The 23,638-nt window shown below is 44.0% G+C and overlaps 1 protein-coding gene across 16 annotated transcripts in view; it reads right to left on the bottom strand.

Annotated features, from left to right (window-relative positions):
- The window catches only part of LOC109866033 (plakophilin-4-like), a 128,062-nt gene that overhangs the window by 49,895 nt on the left and 54,529 nt on the right, over nt 1–23,638 (bottom strand). For 5 of the 16 annotated variants that reach the window (XM_031794425.1, XM_031794404.1, XM_031794411.1 and 2 more), the window contains 5 exons: nt 10,586–10,620; nt 5,564–5,695; nt 4,181–4,383; nt 3,107–3,668; nt 534–560 (listed from right to left, as the gene is read on the bottom strand). In XM_031794425.1, the coding sequence (XP_031650285.1) occupies nt 534–560; nt 3,107–3,668; nt 4,181–4,383; nt 5,564–5,695; nt 10,586–10,620 (959 nt within the window). Of the gene's footprint in view, nt 1–533; nt 561–3,106; nt 3,669–4,180; nt 4,384–5,563; nt 5,696–10,585; nt 10,621–20,246; nt 20,295–22,771; nt 22,822–23,638 lie in introns of those variants that run through there. The other 11 variants (XM_031794407.1, XM_031794419.1, XM_031794435.1 and 8 more) reach the window with 5 other exon arrangements.

The following is a 23,638-nucleotide window of genomic DNA, read 5'->3' as shown; positions in this document are numbered from 1 at the left end:
ATCGTAGAGCATGTGGATTATGGCCATCAGCAGAGAGAGAGAGAGACTGAGTACTGCAGTGATATAACAGCTTCGCAGAGATTATCATTATTGGGCCCCGATTTACAACAGTTCAAGAATGTAATGGGAAAGAAATGGGGAAACCACAGACTTACTTGGTCTGGGAATGATAACTCCTCACTTGACGGCATTTCTCCATAGCCTTTTAAACGCCTCCCATATGTGAATGGGGTTTTAATGCTTGTTAAAAGGTAATAGGTTGGACATTAGGATCATACTACGAACAAAAAAAGGTAACACGTAGTAACCCACACATGACATGCTAAGACACTGATGAGAATACAGCCACGGAGTAGGGTGAAGTTGCCCCTATACTCTGATCTTGGGTCAGTTTAGCATTTTCCCCAACTAACGGTTAAGGCTAGGATTGGGGCAAGGTAAGCTGATCCGAGATCTGTGCCTAGGAGAAACATCACCTCTAAGTCAAATGCATTATAAAAGGGGTGGTGGATCATGACGAAGTTAGAATTCACCTTGAAGGTCATCATCGACCAGGGGTTCTGTAGATATCCAATGGCAGCAGGAAAAGTTGGTCAAAAACACACACATTAAATCAACCTTTTCACAATAAAAACCTGGATAAATATTGCTGGACTAACTGGGACAGCTGAAATCATTTTTAAAAAGAAAACAACACAAAGTCATATGATTATTAGTTTGAAGGCGGGAACCATAGACTGTATATACAGTAAATAACGGAAGGCCCTCAGTAAAATGTTATAGGCCTAGTACCGTAAATTGACTGTCTACATTTCAATACCAATCCGCAAAGCAGCCCATTATGAAAACAGCAACCATATGTAATGTGCCTCTCCTTTTATGATCCGTGTGCCTTGGAAAAGCAGCCATTTTTCATAATCTACCTACCTTCTTATCTAGAGCAGATATCTAAAAACAGCTAATGGAAGAGTTCTTGGACTGAAAGGAAGAGGACAAATTAACATCGGCTGAGCCATTACTCTTACTGTAGTGATGTGGCTGGCCCGCAATAGCTGAGAATCATTTCCCGCGCTCTTCAAAAAAACACTGGGAATGCATTTTTGTTTTCTAGCCTTCAATGGAAAACTAATCAATTAAATGATCCATTTTAAAAAAGCCTCAAAATATCAGAGGATTATTCTGGTGTGGAGAACAAAACGGCGCCCTACTCCATATGTAGTGTACCGGGGCTCTGGTCAAAAGGTAGTGCACTACGTAGGGGATAGGGTGCAAGTCGGGACACAGCACGCCGCTTACACGTTCTGAATCAGCTGGGCCTCGTTCTCCCATTACAGCCTTTGTACCAAGAACAGAATCCCTGTCGTGAGGAATTATAGAACGTCGTTTCCTTCAAACTGTACGCACCACAGTGTTCTTCCATCCGAAGAGGAACAAAAACGCCACCGAAAAGTAGAGATAACACGCCCTACCCAACACTCACATCTCAGACGGGAACGACAAAACCAGTGGCAAATGCTCACTTCTGACGCAGTGGAAGAAGAAAAGCCTACCATTATTCTACCATTCTTTCTTCAGACTCCCTGTCAAGCAGCTCATATTTACCGGCATTGAAATGTCAAGTCAGACTCCTATGGCTGACAACCGCAAAGAGAAACGACAACAGATCTATCAATCAACACACAACATATGAATTACTTAGTGGAGCTGTCAACCAGAGCACACTGATGTTCTCTGTATCTCAGGGGGAAGGCAGGCAGGCAGGCATGTTTGCACCCGTTGCTTAACGACTCATTGCAAATTTAATGAAGTTGACAGGGGAAACAAAATCCAATCTCAATATCAAATCATTTCTTGTAACAATTAAGTACCTTTTTGTAATTGTCTTCAATTAAAATGGTCCCAAAGAAACAAAAATAGCTTCTTAGCAAAGAGCAATTGCTCAAGCAAGATTTTTTTCTGGGACTGAATGGAATAGGTCTGAGTGGGGAGGGGAAAACTGAAAACTAGCTGTTATTGGCATAAAGGTTTTCAACTAACTAACTCATTTACCGCCGGGTGATGACACCAAGCAGGCAAAAACTTTCCCACCAAAACACGCTGAAATTTCAGGCAGTCTTTTCAAACTGCTCTTATACTAAAAAGGCATTATCATCATTTACACAATTCCACAGTATTATTCCAACCTCAGCGTGGAAATATAAAATTTAAAACACTGGAAATCATCTATGTACTTGGGATAAAATCAGATAACCTACACAAACATCAAAGTCTTTGTAAATTCTTCTTCTGCTCCACTATTTGCTTAAGAAACTCCCGTCTTAATCTATAGGCCTATATCCACTGAGAGAAACTCTATTTGCATGCATTCAAGTACACTGGCAATACATCCAACTGTGTGAGTCGCTAGAAAACATACATACCCATCCACGATCATACGGATCGATCTTCTGCCAAACCCTCTGGCGTTTCCCTTCAAACGGTGGCCTGTGGTTAAGGACGCGAGTCTACATGAGGCAGGGGCTGGCCCTGGTCCATGCCACAGACAGACACAGGCTTTTTGTCCCAAAATGGCATCTTATTCCCTATATAGTGCACTACTTGTGACCAGCGCCTGACCAAGGTCAACAGTGATCTGGTCAAAATTAGGGCTCTCGAGGTTGGGCGCAGTGACTCACTTTGTGCCGCAGCATGCCAACGGAAAAGCTTGACAGCAGAGCCACAGACTGGAGCCTGTCTCCGATTACGGGGAGACGACCTTAATCTACTTATTATCAGGCATAAATTGTTGACCTGTGCTCCTGTGACAGACTGGCTATCGCCAAGTGTAGCATATGCTCAACAACTAACCACTGAGTGAAGGAGGCAGAGGCGGCAGTAGTCTCGCAGAGCTCTGGTCAGAAATAATGCACCTTGTAGGAAACAGGGCGCCATTTGAGAAGCAGACATTATCTCCTGCCCTGTGAAGGTATGCACGTGTTATCTAATGGAGAGAGTAGAGTCCTGGATAGAGTGAGCACACCCACTCTAGATAGCTTTCTGGAGTGGGGTGTGTGTGTGTGTGTGGGGGGGGGGGGGGTAGCAGGGAGGAGAAGACAGAAGAGCTGACCTGTGAGGCTGTCAGGCCGTGGGATCATCCTCTCGTAGACGTCGTAGCTCTGAGCTCCGTAGGGGTCTGCATCGTGGTGGATCAACGAGCGAGGCAAGGTGGAGCCATAGTGCTGGGGCTGGGCCATCATGCTGGAGCGCCCTGGAGACGCCGCCGACCCCCCTGGCTGCTGGGTGAGGGGTAAGGGGCCGTCCACCATCGTTAGGGGGGAGCCCATTCGCACCGAGGCTGACCCCAGGGCCTGGTATGGTGAAGTGGTGCGGATGGCACTGCCCGAGCGGGAGTTGGCGCTGCCCATGCGGCGGAGGGCGGCGGGGGAACTCTTCTGGGTGTTGTAAGGGGAGCCGGCGCGCTGGGCTGAGGGCAGGGTGGTGGAGAAGATACTGGAGAGGGGCTTGGGCTCTGTGACAATGGGCGAGCAGTAGTTACTCCCCATGGTGGCCCTCAGGGAGCCCCGTGAGGGGGACACATTGTTGCCATAGGCCGGGGACTGGGTCCGGGAGGGCACAGAGCTCACCCTCCTCATGGCTCGACCCGGCGCTGCAGTGGTTAACACAGGGGCCTGTCAGGACAGACGAGGACAAAACTACTGAGCAACTACCACACATTTCAGCATCACATTTAATAGAGGCGTAAAATATTTTTTTCTGTGGTATTTTACATCCTCACAGAAAGTGTCTAGTATCTTATGGGACTATTAAAGGATATATTTTTCGCTTTTCTCTAACTTCCTTCCCATCTCTCAGCCAGCAGTAGTATCTGTGTGCTCTGTGGCAGTCAATATATTAATCATGACCATAGAGATGCATTAGAGAGCTCATCTATCTTTGCCATGGCTACTTCTGACCGCATAGATAGACGAGTGTGGCCAAGTGCAAACGTCTATCCTACTCAATGGCCGTGACTGCTGCAGACAGTGTGCCCTCTATCCAACTCTATGGCCCGTGACTGCTGCAGACAGTGTGCCCTCTATCCAACTCTATGGCCGTGACTGCTGCAGACAGCGTGCCCTCTATCCAACTCTATGGCCCGTGACTGCTGCAGACAGTGTGCCCTCTAGCTCCGTGAGCTTACCTGGACCTGGGCCTGGCCCTCGGCCCTGGCATTTCTCAGGAGGGTAGAGGTGCCGCCTGTGCCCGGGTAAGAGCGCGGCATCCTCAGGTCAGTCTTAGCCAGACTATTCTGGTTCTGGCTGCTGTAGTAGTTGCTGGCATCCTGGTAGCCACTGTCCGAGTACGAGTTCATCTGGGTGGAGCTGCGAGAGTTCCCTGTAGACCCTGAGAGACAGAAGGAGAAAGAAAAGGAGAGAGGGCGAGAGAGCAGAAGGAGAAAGGAAAGGAGAGAGGGCGAGAGAGCAGAAGGAGAAAGGAAAGGAGAGAGGGCGAGAGAGCAGAAGGAGAAAGGAAAGGAGAGAGGGCGAGAGAGCAGAAGGATAAAAGGAAAGGAGAGAGGGCGAGAGAGCAGAAGGAGAAAGGAAAGGAGAGAGGGCGAGAGAGCAGAAGGAGAAAGGAAAGGAGAGAGGGCGAGAGAGCAGAAGGAGAAAGGAAAGGAGAGAGGGCGAGAGAGCAGAAGGAGAAAGGAAAGGAGAGAGGGCGAGAGAGCAGAAGGAGAAAGGAAAGGAGAGAGGGCGAGAGAGCAGAAGGAGAAAGGAAAGGAGAGAGGGCGAGAGAGCAGAAGGAGAAAGGAAAGGAGAGAGGGCGAGAGAGCAGAAGGAGAAAGGAAAGGAGAGAGGGCGAGAGAGCAGAAGGAGAAAGGAAAGGAGAGAGGGCGAGAGAGCAGAAGGAGAAAGGAAAGGAGAGAGGGCGAGAGAGCAGAAGGAGAAAGGAAAGGAGAGAGGGTGAGAGAGCAGAAGGAGAAAGGAAAGGAGAGAGGGCGAGAGAGCAGAAGGAGAAAGGAAAGGAGAGAGGGCGAGAGAGCAGAAGGAGAAAGGAAAGGAGAGAGGGAGAGCGAGCAGAAGGAGAAAGGAAAGGAGAGAGGGAGAGCGAGCAGAAGGAGAAAGGAAAGGAGAGAGGGAGAGAGAGCGAGCAGAAGGAGAAAGGAAAGGAGAGAGGGAGAGAGAGCGAGCAGAAGGAGAAAGGAAAGGAGAGAGGGAGAGAGAGCGAGTAGAAGGAGAAAGGAAAGGAGAGAGGGAGAGAGAGCGAGCAGAAGGAGAGAGAGAGAGACACAGAGTGAGTGTCCTTAAAGCACTACATGACATTTAGCTAGTCCACACAGTACTAATGACCTCACAGAGTGTCCGTTTCCACCTCCCTACCCTCCATACTGGAGCCATACACTGGCTCATTAAAACTATACACATCACATGTGCTTCTGAGGCCAAGCAGAACACTTCAAAGCATCATTAAAGGGCTCCGACTCTGGTGGGGCTAAGAGAGGGGGAGTGGCAAAGCCTTGACGGGCGAGGGAGAGAGAGGAGAGCGAGAGAGTGTAGAAGAGGGGTTTGCATTAGTAACAGACCCTCACTTTCATGGAGCGAGGTCTGCTCTGGGGAGTACAGGGCCACCTGCTCCTGCTCCGTTCGGAGGCGGTAGGTGGGCGACTGAGAGGTGTCTGTCACTCGAGACTTGGTGTCCCGCGAGGTCGAGGCATCTGGGAAAGAATGGGAGGACAAAGTCAGTGTTACCTGTGTCGCTTATTTGGTATATCATGGTGTTTGCAACATCAGGATCGTGGGTTCAAATCCCGCTGGGATCACCCATACAAAATGTATGCAGTATGTACACACTACTGTTAGACACTTTCGATAAAAGTGTCTGATAAATGGGAAAAATACACTAAGTACACAAAACATTACGAACACCTGCTCTTTCCATGACACAGACTATCCAGGTGAATCCCTTGTTGATGTCACCTGTTAAATCCACTTCAAATCAGTGTAGATGAAGGGGAGGAGACAGGTTAGAGAATGATTTTTAAGCTTCGAGACAATTGAGGCATGGATTGTGCATGTGGGCCATTCAGAGGCTGAATCAGCAAGACGTGCCTTCGAACAGGGTATGGTAGTGGGTGCCAGGCGCACCAGTTTGTGTCAAGAACTGCAAATGCCGCTGGGTTTTTAGCGCTCAACAGTTTCCTGTGTGTATCAAGAATGGCCCACCACCCAAAGGACATCCAGCCAGCTTGACCCCCAGTGGAACACTTTTGTACTACTCAATAGTAGGAAGGTGTTCTTAATGTTTTGTACACTCGGTGTATATGGAGGAGATAGGAGACGTAGAAGTTAAAGGATTTCGCGTCGATGCAATAACAAATTCCACACTCGTGTAAATGAAGTTAATTATCATACTGACTCATAGGAGAGACATTTGTGACTCTCCTATTTTGCTGTGCCGGGACACTGATGAAAATCCCCTCGTTTCCAAACTTACATTCAACCTAGTCGCTATATTAGAGCCATGGCTCTGGACAAAAGTAGTGCCCTGTATGGTGAATAGGGTGCCATTTAGGTCACAGCCCATGAGAACTACCACAGTAAAGTCTCTCATAAGCTGCTGCACAATGTTGCTCCACAATCAAAATCGAGTTAAGTGTGACCTGCGTGAATGAGCTCCACTGCAATAGCTGCAACAATGGGATGTCAGAACCCAATAGCTAGCCAGTCAGAACCGGAGGGAGGGGCATTGTTGGCTGGCATATGGATGAGGGGGGAGGCCGAATTCCATGGAGGAGCCACTCTGCTGTTCCTTTCTGGCTTGTAAGTGTCTCAGTAACCTATTTCCTTGCCAGGAGCCCGCCGTCTCCGCAGCTCAACGCCGCCTCTAGTTGCATGAGTTGACTGCAGCTACGGCACCTCAATCAATTCTGCTGCTGCAATTATTATGGTTGACTTGATTTGCGCTAGCCCACTGTGTGCGGCGCGGCGGACACTTAAATCTTTCAAAAGGCCACGTTTGCCGTGTGACTGATTTCCATCGTGACGGGGACGGGGGACGGGGGGGGGGTAAATAATTCATGAAAAATGTATGCGCAGGATAAACTAAATCGTTAAAAGCAGTATTTACATAACAATGGAAAATTATCTGAATGGGGTGTCACTTCTGAACAAACAGAAACCTTTTTTCCCCCATAAACAACTACAACAAAGCTTCACTCATCCCTCCTGCTCCTCATAGCATATTAGGAGTAACTTTTCAGGTAGACAGTGACTGGAGCTTAATGTGACATTTCTGCCCTCAGGGCATCGCTACAGAGACTTGACCCCGTTTGAGAAATGAGACGGTACACAATGAAAGAGAGTGTTACATCCCTCCTCCAGAACGGTGGGATTAAAGTGTAGGTGCGTCACAAAGGCCACCCTATTCCCTATTTAGTACACTACTTTTAACCAGGGCTCTGGTTAAAGAATAAGGTGCAATTTGGGAATGCAGCCGTAGAGTGTTGTGGGTGAGAGAGTGTGATTGGAGTGAAATTAGCTGCAGTGTGCTGCTGTAAAGGGTAATGACTATGTCTGGCTGGGCTGCTGGCTGGGATGCTTATTGCCCTCCCGGGCCCCCGGCAGGTCCGCCCGTCGCCAGCCTGTGGATTTCGAGAGGAAGTTTTACTGTGGAGAGAGAGCCTTTCTTTAACCTTGTGAATGTGGACAGCACAGTCACAGGCAACCTATTCCCTATAATGCACAACTTTTTGACAATAGAGCCCCGATAGAGCCCCCATAGGGCTCTGGCCAACAGTAGCGCACTATATAGGGAATAGGGTGCCAATTGGGACGCAGGCTCTGTTAACGTAATAAGTGGTTGAGGAGTGCCACAGGTGACAAAGTAATTACCTGTATATGAACTCTGACCATTATGGCTAGACAGCTGATTATAACTGGAGAGGAACATCAATAACCTCTCCTCTTCCACAGACAGGCAGCCTCTCACTTCATATCTACACCAGCTATCATTTCTGTTTCATATTTGGATTAGAATAAATACATTACTGTGGCTAACGATGATTTCTCATCTACAATGAGGAAATCAATATTTATTTTAAAAAGTAGGCTCTATGGCCGCCTATTTGCCCTGGTCAAAAGTAGTGCACTTTATGGAATAGGGTGACATTTGGAACTCATGTCCTTGTTCTTACTGTGTCCGTCTGCTAGTCATGCTTGTCAGCAATAAACCGACTGGAGCGAGTGGAAAATTCCAAACACCACCGAGACAAGCAATGTAACAGTGCACATGTACAATCATAACCCCGTAGGGTCAGTCTGACAAGAACCACAATACAATATTAATGACGGCTGCATTATACAATTAATAAGCTTTGAAATACATTAGTAAAATGGACTTCATTATCAATTTGAGCAGCAGCAAAGTCACTGTGGTCCTACAAGGGTCCGTGTTAAATAAACAGAGTTGGAGTGGAGGGAAAGTGTTACTGTCAGAGAGTGGGAGTAGCTAAAGAGAAATATTGAATCTGAAATGTGCCAGAAGAAACTAATCAAGGCAGTCAGTAGTAGGGATTAACATGGGTAACTGGGATCCTGGGACTGTCCAGGGAACAGGAAATTCTTTACGTTTCCCGAAATAATGAAATGACAAGACCCCCGTAAATTACAACATTTACACGTGACCCAGATGCAGTTAAACCCAACAGGAAACCCCCACTGTATATCCTATACAATAACATGTGCCTCTTTGAGCCGTTATTGTGAATCGTCAGACAGTGACAAATGTGATAGGCATCGGTCACAGACATGAAGTCTGATAACAATTCAGAGAGGCATGAGAGAAAAATACATCTTCTCCTGTCCTAAAGCCTAGGCTATTTCCCTAACCAGTCCGAATCCCACTGGAACCCAAAATCCTAACAGTCTCGCATGAAAATTCCTAACTTTATTCTGTAATCCAATACATTATCGAAGGACTCCACTCGCCTATGCATGTCAAAGAACAGCTATAACATTTCCCCGCGCTGTCTCATATTGCTGTCAATATAGGTATAACGTATGAGTAGATATTAATATTTATTTAACATACCCATTACCGCTCTTCATCTCTCCGTTATTCATGAGCTGATCTGCCATCTGTATAATCATCAACTCTATTTAACCAAACATGAGATATTCTGTCATTCATTGAAGGAGCACATCTAGTACCGGGAACCCGTTTGTCTCCAGAACAGCCGGAATTTTTTGGCGTATTCTACAAGGTGTAAGGAACGTTCCACAGGGATGTTGGTCCATGCTGACGCGAGGGCATCACGCAGTTGCTACAGATCGGACGGCGGTACACTCAACAGACCGTTCTATATCATCTCAAAAGGTGCTGTGTCGGGTTGAGGTCTGAGGACTTCGCTGGCCACTCAAATAAACTGAACTCGCAGTCATGTTCCACGCAATGTTTTTCCACTCCTCATTTGTCCAGTGCTGGTGATCGAGAGCCCACTGGAGACGCTTTTTCTTGTTTTCAGCTTGTACGAATGGAACCCGGAGGCTGCAATAGCCCATTCGTGACAAGGATCTTCGAGTTGTGCGTCCCGAGATGCCATTCTGCACACCACTGTTGTACTGTGCGGCTATTTGTCTGTTAGTGGCCCACCTGTTAGCTTGCACAATTCTTGCCATTCTCCTTTGACCTCTCATCAACAAACTGTTTTCACCCACAGGACTGCCGCTGACTGGATATTTCTTTGTTTGTCGCATTATACTCGGTAAACCCTAGACACTGTCGCACCTGAAAAGCCCAAGCCCAGCATTAAAGGTCCCCAAGAACACAGTGGTTTCCATCATTCTTAAATGGAAGAAGTTTGGAACCACTAGACTCTTCCTAGAGTTGGCCGCCCGGTCAAACTGAGTAATCGGGGGAGAAGGGCCTTGGCCTGGGAGGTGACCAAGAACCCGATGGGACAAGTCTCTGAATGTCCTTGAGTGGCCCAGCCAGAGCCCGGACTTGAATCCGATCGAACATCTCTGGAGAGACCTGAAAATAGCTTTGCAGCGACGCTCCCCATCCAACCTTAGCTTGAGGAGAATGGGAGAAACTTCTCAAATACAGGTGTGCCAAGCTTGTAGTGTCATACCCCAAGGAGACTCGAGGCTGTATCGCTGTCAAAGGTGCTTCTACAAAGTACTAAGTAAAGGGTCTGAATACTTACATAAATGTGATTTCAGTTTTCCTTTAATTATAAATTGGCAAAATTGTCAAAAAAATTGTTTTTGCTTTGTCATTATGGGGTATTGAGTGTAGATTGATGAGAAAAACTATTTGATCAATTTTAGAATAAGGCTGTAACATAACAACATTTGGAAAAAGTGAAGGGGTCTGAATACTTTCTGAATGCACTGCATCCATGGCATGGTATGGTATTCAATGATTCACAAGAATATCAATCAGTGTATGGTGACATGGACTTTGTGTCACAAATGGCACCCGTTTCACTATATAGTGCACTACTTTTGACCAGAGGCCTTTAGGTCCTGGTCAAAATGTGTGCACTATAAAGGGAATAGGGAATGTGTCAAACATGGTGTAGGGAAGGATGATCAGACCGTACCTGCAGATCTCCAGGGGAGGGACTTCTCAGACGAGCTGAAAGACAAAAAGAGAGAGAAGGTCTTAGATACATGGACAAATAAGAGACAGAAAGTGAATGTTCTCAACAGGACACTTGTTTAAATTCATATAGAAGATATCCAGCAGACATCCTACGAATGCTTACAAATGGGCATATTTTACTTGTGCTTGAGATAAAGGTGTGCCTGAAATAGGCCTCTGGCCCAAAGTAGTGCACTATATAAGGTGCCATTTGGGATGCACACCAACAAATCACAATAAACATGAAATTGAAAGAACATTGTCAGTTCAGATGCAACCAGAGAATTCATAGACCAGACCAAATAGAAACAGAGGTTGTTATGGCCAGTGCAGCATATGCCAACATACAAATAACATGGCTACAACCAAACATTTAAAAACGATTCAAAATGGCTGTTTCTCCTCTCTAGGTGATCTTTACTGACAACGAGGAGGATCATCCTTTTCCCTGAGGTCGTGTTGGTTATTTTTCATCCTCGCCGGTCTTTGAGAAACACACTTTAAGAATAAACGGAAAAAGGTCAGGCTTGGCCATCCATCCTGATGGGATCTGAGGCTCTGAATCTGAAGACAAGCTGCTAGCTCTGCTACTAAAGTAAATAGAAAAAAAACTATTGATATCTGAGCAAAAATGCCATTGCCCCACCGATAATAAAAACAGACTGAAACAGCCAATCAGGACACGTGTACACACACACACGCGGACGCGCGCACATACGGATGGATGCACACATACACGGATCTGCCTGTTCTGAGTTACTACTGCGTGCTGAGCATACGCAACAATGACATGGATGCGGGTGGATATTTCCTCAGCAATAAAGGGGCAGTTGTCTCCCAAGAATAAGGAGGTATAAAGCTTGGTGGCCTGACAGCGAGTCCATGTTAAAACTAATTACGGCCCTCAGACAAATACCGAGGCTACGCCCCAAATGCCACCCAATTCCCTATACAGTGCACTACTATTCCCTGGTCAAAAGCAGTGCACTAAGTAGGGAGCCATTTTGGACACAAGCTGAGCATGCTGGTACTGCAGAGCCAAGTGGACCCATAGGTGGAGAGTGTGATGGATGGTGGGGTCAGTGGTGGCTGGTCCTGCATCAGTGGAGAAGTGGGCAGGCAGATAGCTCAAACTGATGCCCCATCCCAATGATGGGCCTGGGAAAGTGCTGAGGCAGGAGAGGGTCCGAGCTTAACGGATGAGGCCACTTCTACTGAAGCCCACCAGAGAGCCACTCTGCTGTAGTGTCCCAAGTGGGCACCTTACCCTCTATGTAGTGCACTACATTTGGCCAGGGCGCAAAGTACATCCAGTCGATCCTATTTGACTCTGGACAAACGTTCTGCACTATGTAGGGAGTAGGGTGCCATTTGGGACACACCCTCCGCCTGTAAGAGGCCATACAACTAGGCCCCAAGTTTCTCCGCTATAGTATACCTCAGCCACTTCAACATGATTATCTCAAAGCAGAGAGCAGCACTAAACTAAAGCGCACCAAGTCCAAACATGTAAAAGCTTTAACTAACAGCCACCTGGACCGGTCAGCTTCACTTAGAAAATGACATTTAAAACAGAGCAATTCTCAGGTCATTTCTAATAAATCTAGTCATCTAGAAGACTTCTGTGAGCGCTGGACCTAAAAGCAGGGTTCCCACCCACATGCTTTCCAAGGAAATTTCTAGCGGGTCATTATTGCCATGCACCTGGGTCATTCCACCAATTCAGTGCCTTTTGAGATGTGCAACTTGGTGAGAAAAAAAACACTTGATTTCACCTCATTTTAACATGGTCATAAAGATCACGTTCTTTCTCGTCAAGAGGTTGAATAGAAAAAGTACTATTGTAAGATTCTATTAAGTGCCAAATAGAGTAACAGGGTTGACGATGTCATCTTAAATCAGCCATAAATCCCATTGTGACGGGGGAAATGGAAGCTTGTGGTGTGCAACAGGAAGGGGTAATTGAATGCCAAAACATTTCTAGCCTTTCTATGGGTAACAGGGTTGACAAGTTGTACTTGATCCGCTCTGTATTCCACCACAAAACACCAGAAAATGGCCCAAAAAGATTAGAACCAGCTCACCTGCTTTTACATGATGATTTGACTATTCCATGTTCAATGTTTCTTTAGATACATTTTTTTGTTTTAACGAATAGTTTCACCTCATTAAAATGAGAGTTCAGTTCACGTAAAAGGGCCGACCTTAAAATGAGAGTTCAGTTCACGTAAAAGGGCCGACCTTAAAATGAGGGACAGGTTTTTTTTACCCTAAAAATATGTTCACTAAATCACAGGAAATAAATATCAATCTTAAGAAATGACTCTGTTCAAGCAACAAAAATAAACAGGGCTTTACAATGATGGTGAAAACTGGGGGGGTTAAGTGGGTTAAAATCTTTCTGGAAGTCACATAGGGTACATGGAGGGACATGTCGAAATGATGAATTCTGGCACTTTAACAAGTCTTTATTCATATTAAAAATGAGATTTATTGAATTCTCCATTAGGTCTATATTAAAGGGGACTTCATTGATTATAACAAAAAGGGACAATATTTCCACACTAGGAGGTCGAAATGACACTCTGAAATTGTGAAAATGACAATGCCCTTTTTGTGTAAGAGCTGTTTGGGAAAAAATCTGGAATTTCAGCCTGTTCACGTGGGATGGAACTTTTTCCCACATCATGACGTCACAATTAATCCTATTATAATAAACCAATGACTGTTCATCTGGGTAAGGCTGTGGGCTCTAGACCATCCTAATCAACCAATCGGGGCTGAGCACTGGCCAAAGAAGGCTCAAGAAATAAACTTAAAATATATTGGTTATTTTCATTAAATAAACACAGATTTATCAGACATACAGCGATGATTTAAAAATAAATTACTAAAACTGCGATAGAAAGCATGGGACGACCCAGCTGCTGGTGCCATTTCGCTGATTGGATTTTATGGAATTAGGCAGTGGTAGAAAAAGTACCCAATTGTCATACTTGAGTAAAAGTAAAAGATACCTTAATAGAAAATGACTCAAGTAAAAGTCACCCAGTAAAATACTACTTAAGTATATTTTAAACCAAATACTTTTACTCTAGTATCAAAATAAAATGTAATTGCTAAAATATACTTACGTATCAAATTCCTTGTATTAAGCAAACCAGTAGGCACATATATATATTTTAATTTACAGATAGCCAGGGGCACATTCCAACACTCAGACATAATTTACAAACGAAGCATGTGCTTAGTGAGTCCGCCAGATCAAAGGCAGTAGAAATGACCAGGGATGTTCTCTTGATCAGTGTGTGAATTGGACTATTTGAGTACTTTTGAGTGGCAGGGAAAATGTATGGAGTAAAAATAACATTGTCTTTTGGAATGTAGTGAAAAAAAAAAAAGTTGTCAAAAATATGAATGGTAAAGAAAAGTACAGACACCCCTCCCCAAAAAATACTTTAAAGTGTTTTTACTTACAGTGGCAAGAAAAAGTATGTGAACCCTTTGGAAATAACTTGATTTATGTATAAAAATGTGTCATAAAATTTGATCTGATCTTCATCTAGGTCACAACAATAGACAAACAACAGTATGCTTAAACTAATAACAAACAATTATCCATTTTCATATCTTTATTGAACACACAGTGTAAACATTCACAGTGCAGGGTGGAAAAAGTATGTGAACCCTTGGATTTAATAAACTGGTTGACCCTCCTTTGGCATCAATAAACTCAACCAAATGTTTTCTGTAGTTGCGGATCAGACCTGCACAATGGTCAGGAGGGATTTTGGACCATTCCTCTTTGCAAAACTGTTTCAATTCAGCAATATTCTCGGGATGTCTGGTTTGAACCGCTCTCGAGGTCATGCCATTCTGTTGTTGATTTACTTCTGTGTTTTGGGTCGTTGTCCTGTTGCATCACCCAACTTCTGATTGGCGGACAGATAGCCTAACATTCTCCTGCAAAATGTCTTGATAGACTTGGGAATTCATTTTTCCGTCGATGATAGCAAGCTGTCCAGGCCCTGAGGAAGACAAAGCATCCCCAAACCAAGACACTCCCTCCACCATACTTTACAGTTGAATGAGGTTTTGATGTTGGTGAGCTGTGCCTTCTCTTCTCCACAGTGTTGTGTGTTCCTTCCAAACAACTCAACTGTCGTTTCATCTGTCCACAGAATATGTTGCTAGTAGCGCTGTGGAACATCCAGTTGCACTTTTGCAAACCTCCGATGTGCAGCAATGTTTTTTTCTTGTTTAGTGTATTATGTATCGTAGACTCGTCAACAGAGATGTTAGCATATTCCAGAGATTTCAGTCTTTAGATTTCAGTCTTTAGCTGACACTAGGATTCTTCTTAATCTCATTGAGCATTCTGCGCTGTGCTCTTACAGTCATCTTTGAAGGACGGCCACTCCTAGGGAGAGTAGCGACAGTGCTGGACTCTCTCCATTTATAGACAATTTATCTTACTGTGGACTGATGAACATCAAGGCTTTTAGAGATACTTTTGTAACCCTTTCCAGCTTTATGCAAGTCAACAATTCTTAATCGTAGGTCTGCTGAGATTTATTTTGTTTGAGGCATGGTTCACATCAGGCAATGCTTCTTGTGAATAGCAAACTCATATTTGTGAGTTTTTTTATAGGGCAAGGCAGCTCTAACCAACATCTCCAATCTCGTCTCATTGATTGGACTCCTGGATAGCGGACTCCTGACTCCAATTAGCTTTTGGAGAAGTAATTTGCCTAGGGGTTCACATACTTTTCCCAACCTACTCTGTGAATGTTTAAATTATGTATTCAATATCGACAAGGAAAACACAATAATGTGTGTGTTTTATTAATTTAAGCACACTATGTTTGTCTACTGTTGTGACTTAGATAAAGATCAGATCAAATTTGATCACCAATTTATGCAGAAATCCAGGTAAATCCAAAGGGTTCACACTTGTTCTTGCCACTGTAGGTACCTTAGACCACTGGAATTAGGGGAGGGCGATCTACATACCAACGAGGCGCAGGCAATTAAAAGAGGACGCTAGGAGAGGTGTGCTCCACTGAGCCATGGCAGATGAAGTGGCATAACAGTACGTCCCAAATGCCACCCTATTTCCTTTATAGTGCCCTTCTTTTGACCAGGGCCCATAGGGGTGGACCATAAGGCTCTGGTCAAAAGTTGTGCAGTCCGTTGGTAAGCCACAAAGGGGAAGTGTTTACGCCTTCCATTCCAGTGTGAAGTTGTGTGTGAAGAGTGTGAAGAGTGTGAAGTTGCCCATAGACGCTGATCTTGGGCCAGTTTTGCATTTCCCCCAAAAAATGGTTAAGGAAACACTCAAAAACAATATTTCTGTATTTTTATAATTAGTCCACCAAGAACCAAAGTGTCACTGGACACATAACGCAACATGCATTTGCTAAATTATTTTGCATCATCATGATGATGTGGCCGGTGACACTTTGCTTCTTGAAAGTCCAATATTTTGACAACGTGACTGCTGGCATTTAAAACATTTTGGAGACCATATCAACAGTGGTGCTGACTTGTTGCACCCTCGACAACCACTGTGATTATTATTATTTGACCCTGCTGGTCATCTATGAACATTTGAACATCTTGGCCATGTTCGGTTATGATCTCCACTCGGCACAGCCAGATGAGGACTGGCCACCCCTCATAGCCTGGTTCCTCTCTAGGTTTCTTCCTAGGCTCTGGCCTTTCTAGGGAGCTTTTCTTAACCACCGTGCTTCTACACCGGCATTGCTTGCTGTTTGGGGTTTTAGGCTGGGTTTCTGTACAGCACTTTGAGATATCAGCTGATGTAAGAAGGGCTTTATAAAACACATTTGATTTGGACTATTGAAAAACATACCAAAACATAGTTGAGTGGATTTCTCCTTCAAATGGAGACATTGGGATTTTGACTACTTCCCCAGAGTCAGATGAACTAGTGGATCCCATTTTAATGTCTCCGCGTGCAGTTTGAAGGAAGTTGCTGACTAGCGCAATTGCTAACTATCATTTGCGCAATGACTGGAAGTCTATATCAGATACCATAGACTTCTACAAGTTAATCTGACTGGGTAAGTAGATATCCAGAAGTATCCCTTTAACTTCAGTATTGGGGAAGGGGAAGCTGATCCTAGATCTGTACCTCAGGGACATTTCACTCCGGAGCTTCCATTCCCCCAGTGGGAGGTCTCAACCCAACCAGAAAGTTTGGCCGCTGGTCAAGTCATACTACCCCTGATGCCTGTATTTTTCCCTCATCGATCTACACACAATAACCCATAATGGCAAAGCGAAAAAAGGTTTTTAACCGATGCTGACTGACAGAACTCGAGAGTTCCTCTGTGGAGATACAAGAGCCTTCCAGAAGGACAACCATCTCTGCAGCTCTCCACCAATCAGGCTTTTATGGTAGAGTGGCCAGACGGAAGACACTCCTCAGTAAAAAAAGGCACGTGACAGCCCGCTTGGAGTATGCCAAAAGGCACCTAAAGGACTAAAGGACCATGAAGGACCTAAAGGACCATGAAAAGCAAGATTCTCTGGTCTGATGAAACCAAGATTGAACTCTTTGGCCTGAATGCAAAGTGTCACATCTGGAAGAAACCTGGCACAATCCCTAGGGTGAAGCGTGGTGTTGGCAGCATCATGCTGTGGGGACGTTTTTCAGATGCAGGGACTGGGAGATTAGTCAGTATCGAGGGTAAGATGAACGGAGCAAAGTACAGAGAGATCCGTGATGAAAACCTGCTCCAGAGCTTTCAAATGCATTAAGAAGGAAAAAAATTCCACAAATGATCCTGTTAATTGAAATGCATTCCAGGTGACTACCTCATGAAGCTGGTTGAGTGAATGCCAAAAGGCAAAGGCTACTTAGAAGAATCTCAAATATATTTTGATTTGTTTAACACTTTTTTGGGTACTACATGATGCCATGTGTGTCATTTCATAACTTTGATGTCTTCACTATTATTCTACAATGTAGAAAATAGTTTTTTTTAAATAAAGAAAAAACCTGTAATGAGTAGGTGTCCAAACTTTTGAAGGGTACTGTACGTAAATTGGATATGCTTTAAAAAATATATTTATATAGATAAGCACAAAATTCTAAAAACCTGTTTTTGCTGTGTCATTATGGCATTGTGTGTGGATTGATAAGGGACAAAAACAATTGAATCCATTTTAGAATAAGGCTGTAATGTAATATATATACTTTTTTTTAAAGTCAATGTCTCTTAAAACTTCCCGAATGCACTGTATGAAGAAGTACTCTAGTACTGGAGGTGTAATGGGATGTAATGAGCCCCAACAGAACACTTTAGCATGGTGTCACCTCTATTGTTGGGCCGGACGGGCTACTGAGCTAAGTGCTGACTTTAAGTCTCAGGTAGTCTGTTCCATTCAGACACAAATCGCCCCGGGATTGCCACCTCGTTCCTTCTCCACAGGCTGTTAAAAAAGGTGTGAAAATTACTGTGCATGTTTTCTTTACAGGCCTGTGGATGTCTGTATTGATCCCACAGTGGGACACCAATGACTCTTCCCCCCCCAGACTGATTGTGATGGCTCTACTCTGGACGCTTCTTCACTACAGACCAGGGAGTAAGTAGGGAGCATTACATCACAGGACAGGGAGCGGTCAACAGCCCTGCTCAGTCAGGGAGTGTTTCAAAGCCCTCCTCAGTCAGTAATACAGGAAGCTTTACCCAGATTGTACAGTCAGTACAGACCAGGGAGCGTTCAACAGCCCTGCTCAGTTCGTAAAGGGTGCATTTCACAGCTCTCCAAGTCAACAAAGTGCAGGCAGCGTCACACATGTGCAACTCACTGGCCACAATGACCTGCCAAAGCGGATTACTCTGGCTAGGGTCACCAAAAAAGGCCACAACCTCTCCCAAATGGCCATGGCCATCACATGATTGAATTTCATTGCATACAAGGTATACAAAGGCTCAAAATAACCCTGTAAAACCACTCACTGTTGTGATGAAGAGCTAAGCCAATATCACTTGTGAGTGCTGAGATTACAACCAGAGGAAATTACCCCTATCCTGTAGGGAGAAAATGGTGCTGGTACCTTGGTATTTAACTATCTAAAAATATGATTAATATCATGGCTAGATCCACTCTCACCGAGGATGAGAGTGAATCTAGCTTGTGGAGGAAATAGCAGTAAATAGCCTGGTTGACACCATTTCCCCTGTAGACAGCCTTTGTATGGAGAGACTTTGGAGAGCCTCCCTCTCAGTCCAGGCTGATCTTCAGCTCCTCTTTGCAGCAGCTCTGGGAGCTCTGTAATGGACACTCACACGTGGAGAGCTGCCGTTGGCCTGCTGGAGCCATGCAGGTAATCTGGGGTCATGTCCCAAATGGCACCCTATTCCCCATGTAGTGCGCTACTTTTGACCAGCTACAGAAAGTAGTGCACTACATAGGGTGCCATTTGGACGTAGCTGAGGTCTGCGGCGAGGAGATGCTTCCTATGAGGGCCCCAGGGTTATTAAATCCCAGAAAGAGCTTTCATGATTTAGGTTACACTCTACATTCAAGAGCTGGAGGCTGGGGCACTATACCCACATAGAACTATACTGGTAAGGCAAATGAGTTCTAACAGGCAAGCCACAAAGAGACATAGCACTAGAAAGTAGAGACCTCATGTCCTCTACACCAGCGGTTCCCAAACTTTTTATAGTCCCGTACCCCTTCAAACATTAAACCTCCAGCTGTGTACTCCCTCTAGCACCAGGGTCAGCGCACTCTCAAACGTTGTTTTTGCCATCATTGTAAGCCTGCCACACACACACACTAATTAAACATAAGAACGAGTGTGAGTTGGTCACAACCCAGCTCGTGGGAAGCGACAGAGCTCTTACAGGACCAGGGCACAAATAATAAGAAATATTTTTACTCTTTATTTAACCATCTTACATATAAAACCTTATTTGTTCATCGAAAATTGTGAATAACTCACCACAGGTTAATGAGAAGGGCACATAACGCAATGTTGAGTTGTATTGGAGAGTCTCAGTCTTAAATCATTTTCCACACACAGTCTGTGCCTGTATTTAGTTGTTTTCATGCTAGTGAGGGCCGAAAATCCACTCTCACATAGGTACGTGGTTGCAAGGCTTAGGATACTCTGAGCGCAGCCCAATCCAGAAATTCTGTCGTGGCTTCTGATTAAAATAACATTTTCACAGAACCGCTTCATGCAATTTCGGACGAGGCTCTCTTGTTCAGATATCGGTAAGTGGACTGGAGGCAGGGCATGAAAAAGATAACGAATCCAGTTGTTTGTGTCATCCGTTTCGGGAAAGTAAAAGCGTAATTGCGCACCCAACTACCTCAGGTGCTTCGCTATATCACATTTGACATTGTCCGTAAGCTTCAGTTAATTTGCACACAATCATGTAAATCATAGCCTCAATTTTGTCCCACACATCACCCAGATAAGCCAGTCATGTGAGAAACTCGTCATCATGCAAGCGGTCAGACAAGTGAAAATTATGGTCAGTAAAGAAAACTTTAAGCTCGTCTCTCAATTTAAAAAAAAAACGTGTCAATACTTTGCCCCTTGATAACCAGCGCACTTCTGTATGTTGCATTACCTCTCCACTATGTCTCCCTGTCATGGCTTTTGCGCCATCAGTACAGATACCAACATGAGCAGCAGCTACGTTTGGCTACATACGGAACATTAGTGGAATTCCCGCGAGAGCGTAACAGTTAATGTGATTGAATGTTAATTACTTGACTGGGCTACCTGTATCTGACATTGTGTTGTTATTTTGTGCTGAACATTAGATTGTTTCATTTATTTTTGACAGTGCAACATTGCTACTCAGGCGAGAGAAAAACCTCCCCCAAATGTATAGCCCCGTTGGAAAATATAAACGGACTGTTTGAAAATATGAAGGAAAAACAAAAAGTATATTTTTTTGTTTTACGTGAATCCAATTTTTATTTGGCGTACCCCTTGAAGGCATTGTGCGTACCCCAGTTTGGGAATACCTGCTGTATACAATTCGTTGTATACACTGTGTGTGTCCGAAATGGCACCATAGTCCCTATAAAGTGCACTACTTTTGACCAGAGCTCTATGTGACCTGGTCAAAATTCGAGCATAAACATGAGTAATATGGGACATAATTCCAGACGCAGCCAAATATCCCACATAATTCAACATGTTGTTGGCCATTCCTCTAAAACCAGACCAAAACTGGTCACATCAGCACAATGGATAACTGATTTAAAGCAGACATTAAAAACCAACAGAAACCACCAGTATTAATAAGTGCCACTAACATGTGTTCATTAAGCAATTTCCCTAACATGCCACAGTCCATTAACCTCCTCTTATTTCCCTTGCTGCATTTCACCATTAACATTCCTACTCAACACCACATCAGGTGCTATGAACCCCCCAAAATTAATCAGTGTGATCCAATGCTGCATAGCTGGAGCACTTGAAACCAAATAATACCCTACCTCTTCAAATAGCATCTTAAGACACACCACCCCACCACCCCTCAAATATGCAATTGTCTTTCCCTACTAGCACTGACATTGTTTGAGGAAAAATGCAATTACTTCGAATGTGATGTGGTCTTAACTAGCTATCTTTAGATGAATGCACTTACTGTAAATCGCTTTAGATAAAAGCATCTGCTATATTACTAAATTGTAAAATGTAGGCTAAATACAGGATGAGTCCCAAATGGCACCCAATTTCCAATGTAGTGCACTACTTTCCACCAGAGCTTGTCAAAAGCAGTGAATAGGGTGACATTTGGGACTCGGACAAAATCTGAACAGTTCTTCAAATAAACCCACCAACAGATATACGTAACATGACATCCATACAGCATCGCAAAGTAAGCATGCAGGAGATTTAGCCAGACATAGGAAAAGCGCTGCGATTTGAAGGTAACGTTGACTATTGTAAATAAATGAAGCCTCCTATGGACAGATGTGTCTGGTGGCCAGTGAGGCATGAGGAGGAACAGCACAGAGCATAATCTTAACTGACGTGTGGGGAATACAAGGACCAAAATGGCACCCTCTTCCCTTACATGCTGACCACACCGCTTGAGTTGCAAAATACATTTACACATACATGTTATTCAATCATTGCACCCAATGCTCACGAGCGTCGGTATAGCCAGACGCTAAAATAGAACTTGATGCTTGCAAGTCTTGCCTCTCCCATCACATTGGCTTTTAGGAGCATATACCCAATATACGTGGGTGATTGAAAGATCCGGTCCAGTTGGTGGTGGTAATGCACCTTAAAATTGGTTGCCAACCACCATATAAAGTCAAGAAGAAGCCTGAAGGAGGAGAGATTACTAGAAACTAACTTGGTTTACCCTTTGACCTGTTGATTAATTGTCAGTAGAGAGGACCTTGTGCATTTCAAGTCAAATAACAACCCAATGATCGTATCCCAGGACAAATTAGCTAGCAACAGCAAAATAGCTAGCTAAATTGGCATAAATATTTCATGCTTTTCGACCTGTCCCCAAATTAGTTTAGATATTTCAACCTGCGTGTCATGATGGTGTGGGTGGACAAAATCAACATGCGTGATGGCGCGAGCGGTCTAGTCAGCATGTTAAGGCATCAGCATGCTTCAGTTCAGCTGGAGCTTGGCAGAATTCAGCTAGCCGAAACAAACGAGTGCGCTCGCATACTCCCATAAAAGACCGCTTGAGAAACTAGAAAAAAACAGGAATAGTACTTTTTGTTAATTTTGAGACGCTGTATGCACTTCCTCAAAATAGTCAGAATTACTCTAAAATAACTCAAGAAATCTGTCAATAATTAACGTTTTTGCAGAGGAGGTCTTAATCGTGCAATTGTACATCTAACTAACATGCTGACCAGACTGCAAGAGCGCAAGTTGATTTTGTCCACCCCACACCAGACGCAATTTGAAATATCAAAAATAAAACTCTGAACCAATTATATTAACTTGGGGACATGTCGAAAAACAAACATTGAGGGAAATTTAGATAGCTAGCTTGCCGTTGCTAACTCATTTGTCCTGGGATATAAACATTGAGTTGTTATTTTAACTGAAATGCACAAGGCCCTCTTGAGGACCTGCAATGCTGCAGAATTGTTTTGGTACCTTTTCCCCGATCTGTTCCGACACAATCCTGTCTCGGGACACTACGGACAATTCCTTTCACCTCATGGCTTGGTTTTTGCTCTGACATGCAGTGTCAACTGTGGGACCTTATGTAGACAGGTGTGTGCCTTTCCAAATCATGTCAAATCAACATAATTATCCACAGGTGGACTCCAATGAAGTTGTAGAAACATCAAGGATGATCAATTGAAACAGGATGCACCTGAGCTCAATTTCGAGTCTCACAGCAAAGGGTCTGAATACTTATGTAAATAAGGTTTATTTTTTTATACATTTGCTAACATTTCTAGAAACCTGTTTTCACTTTGTCATTATGGGTTATTGTGTGTAGATTGATGAGGAAAAAACATAACTGAATCAATTTTAGAAGAAGGCTGTAACGTAACAAAATGTGGAAAACGGGAAGGGGCCTCAATATTTTCTGAATGCACTAATATATATATATATATATATATATATATACACACACACGCACATATATATACATATATATATATATATATATATATATATATATATGAGAACTAACAATCAAAACACTAGAAAGTCAAGGAGAAGATACATTTTTTATTTAAACAACAAAACATGCCCACATTGATTTTTGTTCTGTTTGAGCAGAGGAACCCAGCACTAGCAATGGCAAAATGCATGGAATTGCAGGAAATTAGCTTTAAAACTGTCAAATTGTCTCTCAGCTGCATGCCAAACTATGTAGAATTGCACAACATTTGCTTCAAAACTTAAACATTTTCTCTACGATGCCAAGTTAAATAGTACATTAGCTATAAAAGTAAGAGTTCACACTTCCTCTTCCAATGAACTGTGGAAAGGTCAAAAGAATGAAAT

The sequence above is a fragment of the Oncorhynchus kisutch genome, linkage group LG2, assembly GCF_002021735.2.
Source record: "Oncorhynchus kisutch isolate 150728-3 linkage group LG2, Okis_V2, whole genome shotgun sequence".
Lineage (NCBI taxonomy): Eukaryota > Metazoa > Chordata > Actinopteri > Salmoniformes > Salmonidae > Oncorhynchus > Oncorhynchus kisutch.
This window is presented reverse-complemented; position numbering and strand designations above follow the sequence as displayed.